General features: G+C 51.4%; 1 protein-coding gene across 1 annotated transcript in view; it reads left to right on the forward strand.

The window, feature by feature from the left end:
- Positions 1–16,361, forward strand: part of DHCR24 (24-dehydrocholesterol reductase) — a 33,641-nt gene extending 17,280 nt beyond the window's left edge. The window contains exons 6-9 of the mRNA XM_040231063.1: positions 3,167–3,310; positions 11,542–11,739; positions 11,892–12,070; positions 13,571–16,361. Of these exons, the coding sequence (XP_040086997.1) occupies positions 3,167–3,310; positions 11,542–11,739; positions 11,892–12,070; positions 13,571–13,724 (675 nt within the window). The 3' untranslated portion in view covers positions 13,725–16,361. The remainder of the gene's footprint in view (positions 1–3,166; positions 3,311–11,541; positions 11,740–11,891; positions 12,071–13,570) is intronic.
- Positions 16,362–16,693: the final 332 nt, after the last annotated feature.

Raw genomic sequence — 16,693 nt, forward strand, 5'->3', positions numbered from 1 at the left:
TCTGAGGACACACAGCAGGCCTGGGACAGATTTAAATTTGGGTCTCTGACTCCTGCTTGAGTGTTTGTTACTCTCATACCTGCTTCTAGAATTTAGCATCATCTGCTAAACTTGATCGAGCACCATTCCTACTAGTGAGACACTAGTGAGCACTGGAGGATTAGGATCCTGGAGCAGGAACAGGACTTTGGACACCAAGCGCAAATGCTCTGGTGCCCCCGAGTGCTTACTCTGCCTGAGCTCAGGTTGGGCCAAAGCCCAGGCAGTGTGTCACTCTGAATCGGAACCTAGTCACCTGGCAAGGAGGTCTCATCCAGAGTATTCTGTCTTCTGAGGCACTCCCCTGGAGACTGCCAGAGGTGATAAGCTGAGGGCAGGGACCAAGGGGAATCACTTCCTGTCTCCCCACCAAAAGTCATCTCTTTGATGTGTTAGATGCCTAAAGTTGAGATTGTGTCCAGGGGGTTGCGTAGCTTTGAAAATGTTTGAACACTCTGACCAGTTCCCTTCTTTCCCAAGAAGACCAGAGGCTTGCCTGGTATCAGTGGCAGAGGGCCTGGGCCTAAGGCCACAGACCTTTGTGAAGTGTTCCTGTGAAAAAGACCCCGATTCCACATGGGAACTGGGCTGGGGAGAGTGGTGGATGCCAGAGACTTGTGTACATGTCATCTGAGGAGTGCGTCTCCCTGACATGCCTGTTCGGCAGGCTGCTCAGGAATTTGTCCCTGCATGCCAGGCACTGCCCACCCTGTGAGGATGCGGCCCGTCCACCCCGCGGATCCTGAGAGGAGGTGGTCCACACCCATTTTACAGGGGAGGCCCAGAGATAGGAAGTGGCTTGTTATCTGAGTGCTCGGGCTGGTACTGGAGCTCCTGTGGTCTCTCGGCTGCCAGTGGGCAGCCGTGTGCCCTGGGAGACACGCACCATCCTGGGCTTCTCTGGCGCAAATAGTTCCTGATGAGTCATGAACACCAGGAGCACCTGTGTCTAGGTACCTCCAAGCCTCGGGTTCATCACGCAGCTGGTGTCACTGCCGTGCACGTGGCCAGACCCACCTGGGGTTAGGTCAGATTGCTCTGTTCCTATTGGGTCTGACTCCTCTTTGCATGCACAGGTGGAGGCCAGCCTATGGCGACTTCTGCTTCCATGCTCTGACTGACTTGAACCAACAGGCTCTTTAGCCCATTTGAGCCCAGGCTCAAAGCCTGTGCTTTGTGGCCCTGTTTACTCCCTGCAGAGTGACCTCTCAACTGAGTGGACCTGCACACAGGGTGATAGTAGATGGGCTGCAAGTGTTGGCTGCCAGAGATGGAAGGCACAGGCTGCCTGGCTCTGGGGTGGAAGGAACTGGCAAGGAGCTGAGGGCGTTGAGAGGGGGCAGGAACTGAATACTGTGCCCCTACTGTGGGTAGTCACTGTGCTTGGCACTTTCTATATTATCTGTTTCAGTCTTTCCAACCATTTTGCCTGTACTGAAAATGAGGCTTGGAGAGGTTAAGTAACCTGCCAGGGTCAGCCTAGTGCATCAAAAGTGGAAAAAGCAAACTGGCAAACAGCAGAAACAGGGTAGTCCCATTTCTATAAATCCATGTGTGTGTATGAAAATAAAACCTAATGAACACATATTAGCTTTCAGTAGTTCCCTCTGGAGGGTGAGGCTACAGGGGCATCTCTCTTTCAGGTTACTTATTTCTGCAGTATCTAAGGTTTTCACCAGGAGCGTGTGTTGCTTTTAGAATCAGGAAAAAAAATTAATAGTTGGTTTTCCTTTTTTTTCTTAATAATGCCCACATTCTGGAACCTCCCATTCAAGGTTCTCTGCCATCCAGCCCTGGCATTCTTTTGCAACAGGGGATGTGCTTGAGTCCTTGCCTTGCCTCTCGCCAGCCTTGTGACCTCGGGTAGTCTCTTTAACCTTGATGATTCTTTCTCCTGGTTAGTGAGACAGGGACACCTCTTTCGTGGGAGGTTTTGGAGGAGATAATGCATGTCTACAAGGTCATGGAGGGGGTAAAGAATGAACACATTGGGTGCTGGGGCCGCCTCCCTCATGGCCATTTAGCCCATGCTAGGCTTATTCTCCAGCGACCCTGGCCTTGCTTACTTCTTGCTTCTGTTCCTGTCTTACCCTATCCAATGGTCCCCTCTCCTATGTGGCCTCCACTCTTTGCTTCCTCCTGTCCATTTGCTGAGCCCCAACTGGCTGCTATCTCACCTGCCCCATAAAACTTGGGTGCCTCTCCCACCCCCAGAGAATGGGCCCAAGCGTCTGCATTGTGTGTATGTAATTTCTAACAGGCACAAAGATCTCCCACAAAGTATCTATTTTTACTGCCATTTAACATGTGAAGAAACAACCTCAGAGTGACCTGCTCAGTGTCACACAGCTAGTGGGCTACTAGGTGAGGGCCAGGCCTCAGCCACCCAACCTGGAGCCTGTGACCTTTCTGGGTGCCTGCCCTGCCTCTCTCTCTGAAAGCATCGACCCACAGTCCCTTTCATGGGTGAATAAGCTAAGGCCCAGAGAAGCTAAGTCACCCCAGGGCACACAGTAGGTAAAGTCCTGAACCACTTAGAACTGAAGAAGACACCAGCTAAATATAAGATTGAAGCTTGGAGACGCCCGTAGCTTTACAGTGAGCGTCTCCCTCTGATGTTGGCTGTCTGTGGGGGGAATGCCTTGGCTAGAGAATGTGGAGCTTGGTCCAAGGCAGCAGGGAAAGCGTTTTGGTCAGTAAACACTGTCAGCTGGGGGACCCAGTGGGACGGGTGACCCCCACTGTGTTTGTGCCAACACTGGCCTCGTGGGAGGCAGGCAGGGAGGAACATGCCTGTGGGGACCACTGCACTGTGGCCAACCTCAGTAGGTATCAGCTCTTCAGTTCTCTCCCTGAGAAGGAGTGGGCTGAGCTCTCAAGACTGTCAGGAGCTCACCATTGGGCCCTGGGCTCACCATTAACCTCCATGAGCTTCTGCTCTCTCTGCTAGAGAAAGCCCTCTGTGCTTAACCTCATCCAGCTTTCAAGAGCCTCCAAGGTGATTAACAGACATGAAAGAGCTCTAGGGAGGCCAGGAGTGCTGAACAGAAGCCAGGCATCTCTGTTACACCCTAGTGGCCTTTGGGGCTTGTCTGCCTTCTGACAGCAGTGCCTTCTGGCATTTCAGCTGAACAGCATTGGCAACTACTACAAGCCGTGGTTCTTCAAGCACGTGGAGAACTACCTGAAGACAAACCGAGAGGGCCTGGAGTACATCCCCTTGAGACACTACTACCACCGCCACACGCGCAGCATCTTCTGGGAGCTCCAGGTGAGGCTCGGATTTCCCAGCAGTCCTGGCCCCTCCTGGCCAGGCTGGGAGCCAGCACGGTTTCCCCTCCCCGGGGTAGAAGAGTGGCTTTGTCCGCAGGAACCGGAGCAGCCTCCCACCCAGCAGCGCAGTGTTTGCTTCTGCGGAAAGGCCACCTTCCGTAAAGCAGCAGTTTCCCCGAGTACCAGCCGGAAAGCAGGTCCCCTGGCTGGCTGCTCTGGGGAACTCAGACCTGTCCCATCCTTGAGACACTGTAGCCTGGCCAAGCGGCCAGCCACCGGCCCTGAGAAGGGCCACAGGAAGCGACTGGTCCTGCCTAGGGCTGGGGGTAGCTGTCAGGCGTGTCCTTGACTTGCGGGTAAGAGTTTGCTACTGTGCCATGTGAGATGGGGAGCAGTGACATTTTAAATAGGGGGTGAGGGAAGACCTCTCGCGAGCTGCCTTGTGAGCGGAGACCAGCATGGGGAAGACACACACACAGCTCGAGAGAGTGCTCCAGGCAGAGGAGGAACCAGAGCACGGCTCCTCAGTGGGCTGCCTGGGTTGCTGTTTTCCTTCTTTTTAATCGAAGTGAAAACATAAACTTAACCATTTTAAAGTATGCAATTCAGTATATTTGGTACATTCATGATATCGTGTGTCTACTGCCTCTATCTAGTTTTAAAATAGTCTCATTGCCCTGAAAGGAAGCCCTGTACCCATTAAGCAGTTACTCCCCATTCTCTTTCCCCAGACTCTGGCAACCAGTGGTCTGGGTTCCATCTCTATGGGTTTACCTATTCTAGACATTTTATATAAATGGAACATGCAACACATGGCCTTTTGTGTCCGGCTTGTTCACTAAGGCTGTTCTCAAGGTTTATCCACGCTGTAGCATGTATCAGTACATCATTCCTTTGTGTGCCTGAAAAATACCCCATTGTATGGATGAACCACAGTTTGTTTTTCCACTCATCTGCTGATGGACATTTGAGTTGTTTCCGCCTATTGGCTTTGTGGATAGCACTGCTGTAAACATTCATGTACACAGACTTATTTGGATACTAGGTTTTGGTTTGGGGGCAGTCTCTGCCTAAGAGTGGGACTGCTGGATGTGTGTGATGATTCTGTGTCTAACTTGCTGAGGAACTGCCAGACGTTTTCACAGTGGTGAGCCATTTTACATTCCCAGCAGCAGCATGCAAGGGTTCTAATATCTCTGCATTCTCACCAGTGCTTGTTGTTTTCTGGTGTTTTGCTGTGGCCATCCTAGTGGGTGAGAAGTAGAATCCTGCTGTAATTTTGGTTTGCATTTTCCAAATGACTGATGATATTGAATATCCTTGCAGTGCCTGTTGGCCATTTGTATATATTTTTTGAAGAACTGTCTATTCAGATCCTTTGCCCAATTTTAATTACATTGTTGATCTTTGTTGTTTTAAGAGTTCTATATATATTCTGGATTATTAGACCTTGATCGAATACATGCTTTGCAAATATTTTCCCCCCATTCTGTAGGTGGTCTTTCACTGCCTTGATAATGTCTTTTGATTTACAAACGTTTTTGGTGTTGATGATGTCCAGTTTAGTTTTTCTTGTGTTACTCATGCTTTTAAGTGTCTTTATCTGTAAGAATCCATTGCTAAATCCAGTGGAGATTTAGCATTAATCATGAAGATTCATTCCTGTGTTATCTTCTAAAAGTTTTATAGTTTTAGCTCTTATATTTAGGTTCTTGATCCATTTCAAGTTTTGTATATTTGGTGAGAGGTGGGGGTCCAACTCCATTTTTTTACATCACAGCCAGATGAAAGTTGTCACAGCAAGCCTGCATGTTTTTAAAAAACAGCAAGAAGCCCCTTTAGCTAGACCCATGGTGGAGAATGAGGTCAAATAGCAGCTAGAGCCTAGATCGTGTAGGTCCTTGTAGTTCAGGGGAGGACTTTCTATTTTGCTTTGTGTGATAAGAAAGCCAGTGGAGAACTTTGTACAGAAAAATGACAGGACCTGATTTTTGTTTTAAAACAATAGTTTTGACAGCTGGATGGAGAGCGGATGGGTAGGGTGACTAGAGTGGAAGAGAAGAAGAAAGAAGGATTCTGTTGTCTGGAGTGGTAGCAGTAGAGGAGGAAAGCAGTCTCAGATCTGGGAGGTACTGCGAAGACTGAACCAACCAACAGGATTGCCAACAGAGTATGACTCCAAGGTTAGGGACCCAAGCAACTGGGTGACCTGAGGTGCCATTGACTGCCATGCACCATGTGGGGGAGGGGTCTGGGAAGGAAAATTAGAAGTTTGGTCTGGGACATGTCAGCGTGAGATGCTTCTCCGACATCCAGGTGGGATGTCAAGTGGGCAGTTGGCCCACATGTCAAATCTTCAAAGGTTGAAGGATCACATACCACTGTGGGTAGCATCAGCAGAGAGATGTTAATTAAAGTCATGGGACTAAACAAGTGAGGGAAGTTAGAGAAGACAAGTCCCAGAGCCAAGCCCTACAGGTCAGGGGAGGAGAAACCAGCCAGGAGAGGAGAAGGCAGCATCAGTCGGAAGGAAGGAGAAACCCAGGAGAACTGGCAACCTGGACAGTGTGACAAGAAGGAAGATGAACAACTGTCAAATGTCCCTGAGTGAGACGAGAACAAAGAATTGACCTCTGGTGATGACCTTGAGCCATGGGGCTGAAAGCCTGATGTGAGTTAAAGAGAAAACAGAGACAAGGAAGTGGGGACAGTGAAAACAGATCTAAGAAGGCTCAGTATCAGGGGAAGCAGAGCAATGGGGTGGTAGCCGGGGGTGGTGTGGGAGCGAGAGGAGACAACAGGAGGGAGGAATGACTGCATGTTGATGCACTGGCGGAGCAGGAAAGAGGGCGTGCTCGCAGGGTGAGCCCTGAGCACGGGCGGGCCCTGGGCTCAGGCGGGGAGGGTGCCCTTAGTGAGAGCCTGGAGAGTCACCCCCTGGACAGTTAATGGAACAGTTGCTATGGGGTGTGGGCGTTCTCTTCCAGTTGCTCCTCAGTGAAATAGGAAGCAAGGACTTCAGCCAAGATGAGGAGGCGAGGGATTGTTGAAGGACTGAGAAGAGAGGAGTTGGGAACTTGTCCCTTGGAGGGTGGGAATGAGTTGACTGGGAAAATGTCATAGGGTTGCCAGGCAACAGTGGGCCTGCCAAAGATTCCTGAGCATGCATTTACAGAGACCCGCCCTGATGGCTGTAGGTTTTCACACATTCAGCTGTGTATATGGGACAGAGAATAAGGAGAAAGTTAGATTTAACCACGGTTGAGATTTTGCGGATGAGTAAGACAAGTTGAGGCAGGGTGGGAGAAGCTGGGATGGGATCGTGATGAATTCAGAGCCAGCTTGGGGAGGGGTTGGTGAGGGTATGCGGGGCTGACGGGACTGACATGCTGGCCTGGGTGCCCCTTGGGGTGAAGAGTTGACGTCAGAGCACTGGAGGGCATACGTGGCAGCAAGGGAGAGGTAGGGGTGGCCAGAGGACCAATGCTTGAAATGGAAACCGCGGTGTTTTCTCCCAGCATCCAGTTCTGCAGGAATGAAGTCCTTAGCCCCCGCAGTCACTGACCTTCAACACACCCTGAAAAGAATTCAGGGTAAAGATCAAGAATGACGCTGTCTGTGCTCTTGGCAAACTATCAGAACAGACCTTCACATAGTTAGAAGATATTTTGAGGAGAAAATGTTCCAAAACTCTTGCGTCTTCACGTACTTAGTAAAGCAATAAAACCATTAATAAAAAGACATCTGTTCCTTGTAACTAGAAACAATCTTCAACCAAGAGATGTGCTTGATGACAATTGTTGTTTAGTCGCTGAGTCATGTCTGACTCTTTGTGACCCCATGGAGTGTAGCCCACCAGGCTCCTTCTGTCCATGGGAGTTCGCAGGCAAGAACCCTGGAGTGGATAACCATTCCCTTCTCCAGGGGATCTTCCCGACCCAGGGATCAGACCTGTGTCTCCTGCATTGAAAGGCAGTTTCTTTACCACTGAGTCACCAGAGGAGCTCTGGATAACGTGTATCCTTTGCCAAAATCACATACATACTGACCTCACCTTTACCTCTTCACAGCAGTTGCTCAGCACTGTCTGAGAGCGGGTCTTCTGGGCGGCAATCTCAGTGAGATACTGAATAAACTCAACTCATAGCTCTGATTTTTTTTTTCTTTCCCCCAAGTCAACAGAGGTAGTGAATATAACATCAAGAGGTCAGCAAACTTCTTTAAAGGGCCAAATAGCAAAGGCTTTAGGCTCTGCAGATCATACTTCCTGTCACAGCTGCTCAGCTCTGCCTTTGTAGCCCAAGAGCAGCCCCGGGCAGCGCTTGAACAAATGAGTGTGGCTGTGCGCCAGTGAAACTATATATAAACACAGGCAGGGACTGGATTTAGCCAGTGGGCTGGATCCACCTGCAGACCGATCACCACATGCTCTAGTTTGTCATCCTCTGCTCAGGAGCGTGATGTGAAAGTCAGTGCAGAGGCCAGGTGAAAGGGAAGACGGCTGGAGGACAAACAGGATTATTGGCGGGCAGGTGTTAAACCATATCAGTGATAGCATCAGTCTTGGGGAAGGTGGCAGTGATCTGGGCATTCAGGGGCTGATGGGGGTGGAGGTGGTGGGGATGTCGCTGAGGATTTCCAGGGAAAGGAGGGGCAGAGACCTCAAAGCAGTAATGAGGGACCAAGAGGAGCCCACCTCACCTCCATCTACCCCAGAGGGTCATGGAGAGAAAATGATACCACGTCAGAAGGCCGCAGCCAGGTATAAGCTAAGAGCAAGGAGACAAGTAGATGGTCGAGAGAAAACCTTGAGGATGGAGCAGGTTTGCTGCTGTTAGACCATGAGAGAGCACAGGGGAGGGGTTGGGAGATGGGGAACAGTGGCTGGTGGGATCAGGTGAAAAGATACTGCTTGGCTGCAGCACAGCAAGGATGCTAGTTAGAGGTACCCAGAAGTCCACAGCAGCTAAGATCAACAGAAAAGTCGGGCATGAAAGAACTACACCTGGTGGTGTCCTACAATGTGGTGTCGGGTCAGTTCTAATCATGGGCGAGGTCTCTGGGCAGAACATGAGGGGGCATTGGTGAGGGGTGCAAGAGTGGGCAGAAGAGGGTTGGTTCCTCAAGGCCTGGGGAGCCCTGGGCTTCCTCCGTCCCTATTAGTCCTGCTTCAAGGAGTGTCCAGGCCCAGAGCATTTGGTGGAAAGTTTTGCCAAGAGCAGAAAACTCCCAACTCCTCCTTTATCCCTGCCAAGAGCAGTGTTAAGGTTGTGGGAGGTGTGAGCAGGGATATTTAAGGGACAGGAGAGCCAAGAGGAGCCAGCAAAGTACATGAGAGCACATCAGAATGAGCGTCACAGTAGTTAACATCAATCCCTCCTTATGTGTTAGTTCTTCTGTCAAACACTTTATGCCACTCTCTCCATCTTCCTGACAACCCTGGAAAGGTAGGCCCTGGTGTTATTTCCCTTCTACAGATGAAGAAGCTGGTTTAGGTTGTCCAAATTAACACAGCTCAGTAAGGGATAGAGTGTAATAGTAAGGGTTATCTGTTGCTGCACGATGAATTCACCCCACATTCTGAAGATGAAAGCAGCTGCCATCTGTTACCACACAGTTTCGAGGGTCAGAGGTTGGAGAGCAATGATGTGGGTCATTCTGGCTCAGGGTTGCAGTCAAGGTCTCGGTCCGGCTGGTGTGCTAGCCTTCAGGAAGGTGACAGTCTGCCTTCTGGAAGGCCCCCTAAGGTGGCAGTCAATGAGAAGCCTCTGTTCATTTTCCGCTGGGCTGCTCACGTACCTCACCACAGGGCAGCAGACTTCCCCCAGAGCAGGTGATCCAGACAGACCCCAGAGGGGTCCTCAGCGCCTTCCATGACCCAGTCTTATCACCTTGTGACTCCCTCCGTATTCGCCTGTAGGGTGGAGTCTCCCGTCACCCAAGGTGGGGGGAGTTAAGCTCCACCTCTTGAAGAAGGGAGTGGCAGAGAACTCCTGGACAGGTTTTGAGACCAGAGAGCTAGGTTTCAAAATGAGGTGTGTCTTATATATTTTTGCTGCTAAACACTAGCCTTTACTGCCTGAAGTTAAAGGAAGAGTCTGAAAGGATGGGTGTTTTACTATTGAGATGTGCACACAGCGAGTTTATTTGGGGGAACTCTGGTGATCCTCAACTGCGAGAGAAAATGCAAGTAGGGGTGGGTGGAGAGACAAGTTGAGGTGTGATACAGTCATAGCAAAGACCTTAGCCAAGCCACAGGGAGGTCTGCGGCTGTGTGATCCTCCCGAGTTGTCTCCCCTTGAGGCCAGGAGCCAGGACTTTGCAGCCCAACCCCATGAAAGGTGACCTTGGAGACATTGCATGTTGGGTTTCAGGCCATTGCAATAAAGTGAATATCACAATAAAGTGAGTTACACAAATATTTTGGTTTCCCAGTGCATAGAAAAGTTATGTTTACAGTATACTATAGTCTATTAAGTGAGCACCAGCATTGTGTCTTTAAAAAAAAAAAAAAAAAAAGGATATACCTTAATTTAAAAATACTTTGTGGCTGAAAAATGCTAACCATCATCTGAGCTGTCAGTGAGTCAGGGTATGATGTCAGAGACCACTGTCACAGATCAGAAGTGCAGTAAAACAAGACAGTCTGTACAGGGTCAGGAAGCCAGGACAGAGAGCACAGCAGCATCCTGTGTGCTGATGCTCAGGGCCCAGTGATAAGCAGGAGCCTAGTAGATGCTGCCACTTGTGAGTTGCAGGTGTTTTAAGCCCACCGACTTGTCTGTGCGTCAATGTCTCTAGGAAGGGACACAGATAATTCCTAACAAAGCCTGCCTCCGGGGAGGGGAACGAGACTGGGATGGAGGAGGAATGATGAGTGGTCAGGGCTGTGGAAGGGGAGACTTGGCCTTTGCGGAGCGTTTCTGCTGTTTCTGCTGTGTGGCTTCTCCAAAGATAACCAAGAGAACAGTAAAGGCCACGCTATTTCCTAAGCTCCTGTTGTATTCCAGGAACTGGTGTAGGAGCTGGAATCGAACAGAGAAGAAAGCAGACAGGCCCCTCCCTTCCTTGTGGAAGAGGGCTGGTGATCAGAGGAGGCGATTCAAGGGGCGGGGAGAGGCACACAGCCTCCGAAGCCTAGCATGGTGGCTCCTTTGGGAAGCTGCCCCTGACCCTGGTCTGACGTGGACCCTTTTATGTGCTGCCTCTGCATTGCTCTGTTGCATCTCTTCCACACCTGGGGTCAGGGACCACGTCTTGGTGACCTGGGTATCTTCAGCACCCAGCACAGAACCTCGCACCTGAGCACGTAGGCACCTCATCATTACATAATGCAGGAAGGGACATCCTTGGCTTCAAGGTCCCAGGAGCTGTGAGGATGGGGTGCCAGATGGACGCTGGTCACCTTGAGGAAGATGGCAAGCTGGGAGCAGAGAGGACAATTGTGAGCAGGGGCTCCTCCCACGTGGCAGTTGGAGGCACAGAAGAGGAAGGCCAGCCCTACTCAGGGGGGTTTCCTGAGAGGCCAGCTTGGGGGAGGCAGGCAGGTGGCCCTGTGAGGGGCCACAGGAGCAAGAGGAAGTATCTAGTTCTGCCTAGAGTTGAAGATAGTTGTCGAGCTTGGCCTTGACAGGTGAGCAAGAATTTGCAGTTGTGTGTATGGAAGGATGGGGAGCAGTGACAGTTTAATAGGGGTGTCAGAGAAGGCCTCGGAGATGCTGTAAACCTAAGGCTCGTTGTTGGGCCTGCACCAGACCTTTCCCACACACAGTGGCTGTGTGACCTTAGGGAAAATTGCTTAAGCTCTGGGTATCCATCTGTTTTGGCAGTCAACAGCATTATTTCTCAAACATTTATCGAATGTCTGCACTGTGCCAGCCACAGTGACCTCAACAACCAGAACAGCAAGGATAGCTTCGTTGTCATTTTGCCCCAGGCTGAGTGCCTTCCATTTGGTATTCACCATTCACTCTCACAAGTCCCATATTACAGATCAGGAAACTGAGCTCAGAGAAGTCAAGTCACCAGCCCATGGATATCACAACTCATAAATGCCAGAGCTGGGAATCAAACCCAGATCCAGCTGGGTAAAGCCTGAGTATCACCATTGCCCCTGCAGATAGGAGTGGACCTGTCCTACTTCTGTGAAGCCCCCAGGGAGGTCCTGGCCCATGGGGACACTGGGCCCTGCTGGGCTCCTTCTCTTCATCCCCAACCCTCATCTTTCAGGACATCATCCCCTTTGGCAACAACCCCATCTTCCGCTACCTCTTTGGTTGGATGGTGCCTCCCAAGATCTCCCTGCTGAAGCTGACCCAGGGTGAGACGCTGCGCAAGCTGTACGAGCAGCACCACGTGGTACAGGACATGCTGGTGCCCATGAAGTGCCTGCCGCAGGCCCTGCACACCTTCCACAACGATATCCATGTGAGCTGGGGCTTGGGGGGAGCAGGCGAGGGATGGCTGTTTGGGCAGCGGGGGGCCCCAGGCAGCCCTCCTCTGGTCGGGAGCAGGGTGGACTGGCTGCGAGCCTTCCACCTGTGGGAGGAAAAGCACTGACCTGCCCTTCTGGCCCCCAGGTCTACCCCATCTGGCTGTGCCCGTTCATCCTGCCCAGCCAGCCGGGCCTGGTGCACCCCAAGGGAGACGAAACTGAGCTCTACGTCGACATCGGTGCCTACGGGGAGCCACGTGTGAAACATTTTGAAGCCCGGTCCTGCATGAGGCAGTTGGAGAAGTTTGTCCGAAGTGTGCATGGGTGAGCAAGTGCCCAGAGTGTGGACAGTGCCCTGGGAGGGTGCGGGGAAGGCCAAGACGCCAGCTCCATGGCCAGACCCTTGGGTGCTGAATGACCCCTCAGACTCAGGAAGGGAGTTGGGAGATTCTAAGGAGGTGGAATTACAGGTCTTCTTAGCCTTCCCTTATACCTGCATCCCCTGCCCCTCCACTGAGCATCCCAGTACCCGAGCTGCTAGAGCCAGAAACCCAGGAGTTACCCAACTCCCCACTGCAGGGCAGGCCATGGGGGTGCTGTAGACATACTCAGGGGCTCCTGCTCCAGCTTGGAGACCAAAACTGAGGAGGGAAGACTCAGGACCATGAAAGCCACACGGAGGCCTGGACAGCACATTGTTCAGAAATGTCCTGAAACAGACTGTAGGCGAATCTCAAAATAGTTATGCTGACTGAAAGAAGCCAGGAAAAAAGAGTACTGTATGGTTCTATTTTCATATACATACATACATATATATATATATATATATATTCTGTTTATGTAAAATTCTGGAAAACACAGTTGAACCCATGGCGACAGAAGGCAGGTCTGCCTGGGGTTGTGGAGGGTGATGGATGGCACCGGGGAATTCATGCTGTGAGGATGGCTGTGGCTGTTGTCTGGACTGAGGTGACTGTTTCAAGGTTATAGACATTATATAACATCGAATTTATCAAGCTGCAGTTTTCTTTTTTAATGTATTTTAAAAATTTGCTTAATTTCTATATTTATTTTGTTGAAGTTTAGATGGTATACAAGATTATATATTACAGGTATACGATATAGTGACTCACAATTTTTAAAGGTCATGCTCATTTATGGGCTTCCCAGGTGGCCCTACTGGTAAAGAACCCGCCTGCTCATGTAGGAGTCATAAGAACCACGAGTTGGATCCCTGGGTTGGAAAGATCCCCTGGAGTGGGCATGGCAACCCATTCCAGTATTCTTGCCTGGAAAATCCCACAGACAGAGGAGCCTGGAGGGCTACAGTCCATAGGGTCCCAAAGAGTTGGACAGGACTGAAGCAACTTAGCATGAACACATGCCCTGTTTATAGTTATCATAAAATAGTGGGTCTATGTCCCGTGTTATACAACGTATCCTTGTAGCTTCCAGCTATACGCTTTCATCAGGTGCAGCTCATTGAATGTCAAAAAAGGGAAAGAAAGCAGGCTGGCAACTGCATCCGGGGAGCAGACACGCAGCACACTGCATCCTTCTAACTCTTCCTCCGCTGCCACTTAAAGCCCTGAGCCCAGACTCCCCGTCTGCAAAATGGGGTTAAAATTCATGCCCCAGCCTCAACCACTAGCTCGTTAGTGGGGGGGTCAAACAAGAGAAATCCCCCAAAAGCTCGTCCTGCCCTGCAGAGCAGGCAGTGCATTAGGGGCACATTAGGGGTGACTGGAGTTCTCTGCACCCCTTTCCTCTCCTGGGGCCTCTGTGCCCCGCCCCTGAGCCCTCGCCCCTGTGTCTGCGCTGCAGGTTCCAGATGCTGTATGCCGACTGCTACATGGACCGGGAGGAGTTCTGGGAGATGTTCGACGGCTCCCTGTACCACAGGCTGCGGAAGCAGCTCGGCTGCCAGGATGCCTTCCCTGAGGTCTACGACAAGATCTGCAAGGCTGCCAGGCACTGAGCCGGAGCCTGCTCAGGAGGAGGCAGACGCGAGGGGGGACCCTGTCTCCAGGGCCAGAAGGCATCTACCCTTCACTCAAGCTTGGCTGCTCTGCCAGATCCCCACTTTGAGAAAGAAACCCCTCCAGAGACACCCCCTACCCACATGGCCTCGACGGCTTGCTCCCAGCTTCCAGGGGTGGCTGGGTGGAGTGGAAAGGATGTGAGATTTGAAGTCAGACAAACCTGAGTCCAGTTCCTAGTTCAGCCACTCATTAGCTGTGTGACTCCAGGCGAGTCACTGAGCCCTTCTGAGCCCAGCTCCTCAGCTGTCGAAAGCAGGGGTGGGTGATGCTCCCTGCCTGCTGTGACATCTAAGTCAAGCACCCATTGCAGTGGACATGCTGAAGAACTGACAGCTACTATTAGCACAGCTTCCTGCTCAGCATGTCATCAGACTAAAGTGCTTTGAATTCAGTGGCTGAGTCCAGGAAGGCTCCATATCAGGTTACTTGGGCTCAGGTTTGGTGGAAAGAGGTGCCCTGGAGTTGCACTGCCATCATTTGTCAGCCAGAAGAGTTCCTCGTGGAGGGAAGGAAGGAAAGTTCCTTTCCATCGCTGGGCTCTTGGGAGGGCAACAGATGGGGAAGGCAGGCCCAAGACGTGCTGTGCCAAAGTCAGGTCTGATTCCAAAGTTCCCTCTGTCTTCCTTGGTGATGCCCTGCCCCTTCTTCATGCTCAGGCTTGCAGGCCCACCTCAACCATTGCCCGAGTCCACTCAGAGAGGACCGTGTGCTTAGAGAAGACACTTCAGGGTGGAATTCTGTCTGGGCCTGGGGCAGGTGGGGTGAGTGGTTTTGGCTCTGAATTGAATCCATAGGACCTGGGCTCATTCTTGCCTCTCCACCCTCCATGCCGCTTGTCCCCAGACCCTGCTTCAACCTGCTGGGGTGTGTCCTCCACTCTGTAGTAGGGCTAGAAGTTGGCGGGAGGGGACCACACGAAGCAGGAAAATGGAGCCTGTCATCCTTAGGTCTCATGGGGATCCTCACTGTGGCGCTGCAAGAAAACAGCATCAACTTGATTTCTCCAACCACTCATCCCCTCTTTTTTTTTTTCTCTCTCCCCACCCCCAGCTGTAGTTAATTTTAGTGCCTTACAAATCCTAAGCTCAGAGAAAAGTTAGCTTCGTGTCTGTTCCAGAGGGAAGGAAACCTTCCCAGGCCCGTGCCCACCTATTAAAGCTTGGTTGTTTATGCAGCTCCATCTTAAGAACTGCCCAGCCTCAGCTGAAAACCCAGACTCTGAGAGGGAATTATGTAAGGGAATTAAGTGAGCTGGGCCAGGCAGTGATGGCTGGGAGCTGGGAGGCCTGGGTTTCAGTCCTGGCTTGTATGCTTCACAAGCTCTGCCTCCATGGGCAAGTCATTTGTCCCTCTGAGCTGCAGTTTCCTCATCTGTCACATCCATGTACACAAGACCACCCGAGGCTCTTCTGCTTTAGAAGTGCACAGCTGTCTTAAACACTGCGATTGCAAACCCCACGAAAAAGCCTCGTCTGCGTGGAAAGTCAGAGGGAAAGGAAATGGTGGGGGTCGTCTGCCATGTAAGACCCTTCCTTCAGCCCAAGGCCAGCTCTCGTCTTCAGAAAGGCACATCCGTGGCCTGCGAGGAAGTGTCACTATTGTCACTGTGGGCTGCAGAAGCCTCCCAGGGTCACACTTTGGCCGCCGAGGCTCACTCCACCCACCCTGGGTTTGGCACTGTGATGTCTTGATGTGGTTCTGGGAGTGCCAGGCACACTCGGAGCGCTCAGAAGGCAGAGGAACCACTCTTACCCGTTTGGCCTCTGGAGGGGGCATAAAATCAGAAACCTCATTTTCTCGCTTGTATGCAAAGCATGTGAACTCTGGCACTAGCTCTCCTAGTGGGGCCTGTGGCCTTCTTGCTCAGCGGTAAACTGATGATCCTACTTGCTGTAGAGGAAGGGTTAACCCAAGCAAGATAAGGCCCCATCCTTTCAGCAGTGGGGCCTCTGTCCCTGGACCCCTGGGAGGGCAGCCAGAAATGCCAGCAGCCTCTGTTGTCCTCAGTCCTACAAACCAAAATCCTGCCCTTCACAGACCTTGCCCAGAACCTGGGGCTGGGAGAGAGGGTCTTGGGGTCACACCAGCCTCAGGGTCATGTTTTGCTTCAGTGATGTCTTACCTAGAAAGGGGCAGTCTTCCAAGCATGTCGAGCTGAGTTGCCAGCTCTTTCTTGCAGCCAGTCTTGTCACTATCCAGCCAGGTGGTGGTTTCAGGTGGAATTAAACTTGGCACATGGTGGGGTGCGGGGAGCACGTGTGAAAAGTCTAAGAGGCCTCTCCCTTCCAGAACCCTGAGTTTCTTGGCTGCATGAAGGTTTTCTGTAAGATCCGGATTCTAGCCAGTTTCTTTGGCTGGAAGGATGCATAATTAGCTGTTACGGGAAGGGAGGGGGTGGGGATGGGGATTGCAGTGTGTGGTATTTTTCTTAAATCATGGGGACCACAGAGAAAGGCATGGGTCCCCCCAGCAGGCTCTTGCAGCTGCAGGTGCTGTGCCTACTGTCCAGAACACTTCATGTTCCCTGTGGCTGTGTGGCTGCTCCTTCTGTAAAAATAAAAGTGACCCGGAAAGTAGCCTCTCATTTCTTGCTCTGGGGACCACGATGTGGAGGCAGTCCTGGTCCAAGTGCAGGCTCTGCCCCTCACCGGGCCCGTTTCCCTTTGAACCTGCACACCCAGGGCTGGATGATGGCCTGGGGGAGGGACAGGCGTATTAGGGTAGAGGGGCCAGGGTAATTTTCCTCCCTATTTTTGAATTTCTATCATTGTCACAATCATCTGGCATAGATGTTAATAATATCTTCCTATTTGCAGGGTAGAGAACAGACTACAGGGGGAAACTGGGAAGCTAGGAGACAAGTCAGAATAGGTGCGGTGATGACTCAAAGTGGGGCTGTGCTTTT

This window comes from Oryx dammah, unplaced genomic scaffold, assembly GCF_014754425.2.
Source record: "Oryx dammah isolate SB20612 unplaced genomic scaffold, SCBI_Odam_1.1 HiC_scaffold_28, whole genome shotgun sequence".
Classification (NCBI taxonomy): domain Eukaryota; kingdom Metazoa; phylum Chordata; class Mammalia; order Artiodactyla; family Bovidae; genus Oryx; species Oryx dammah.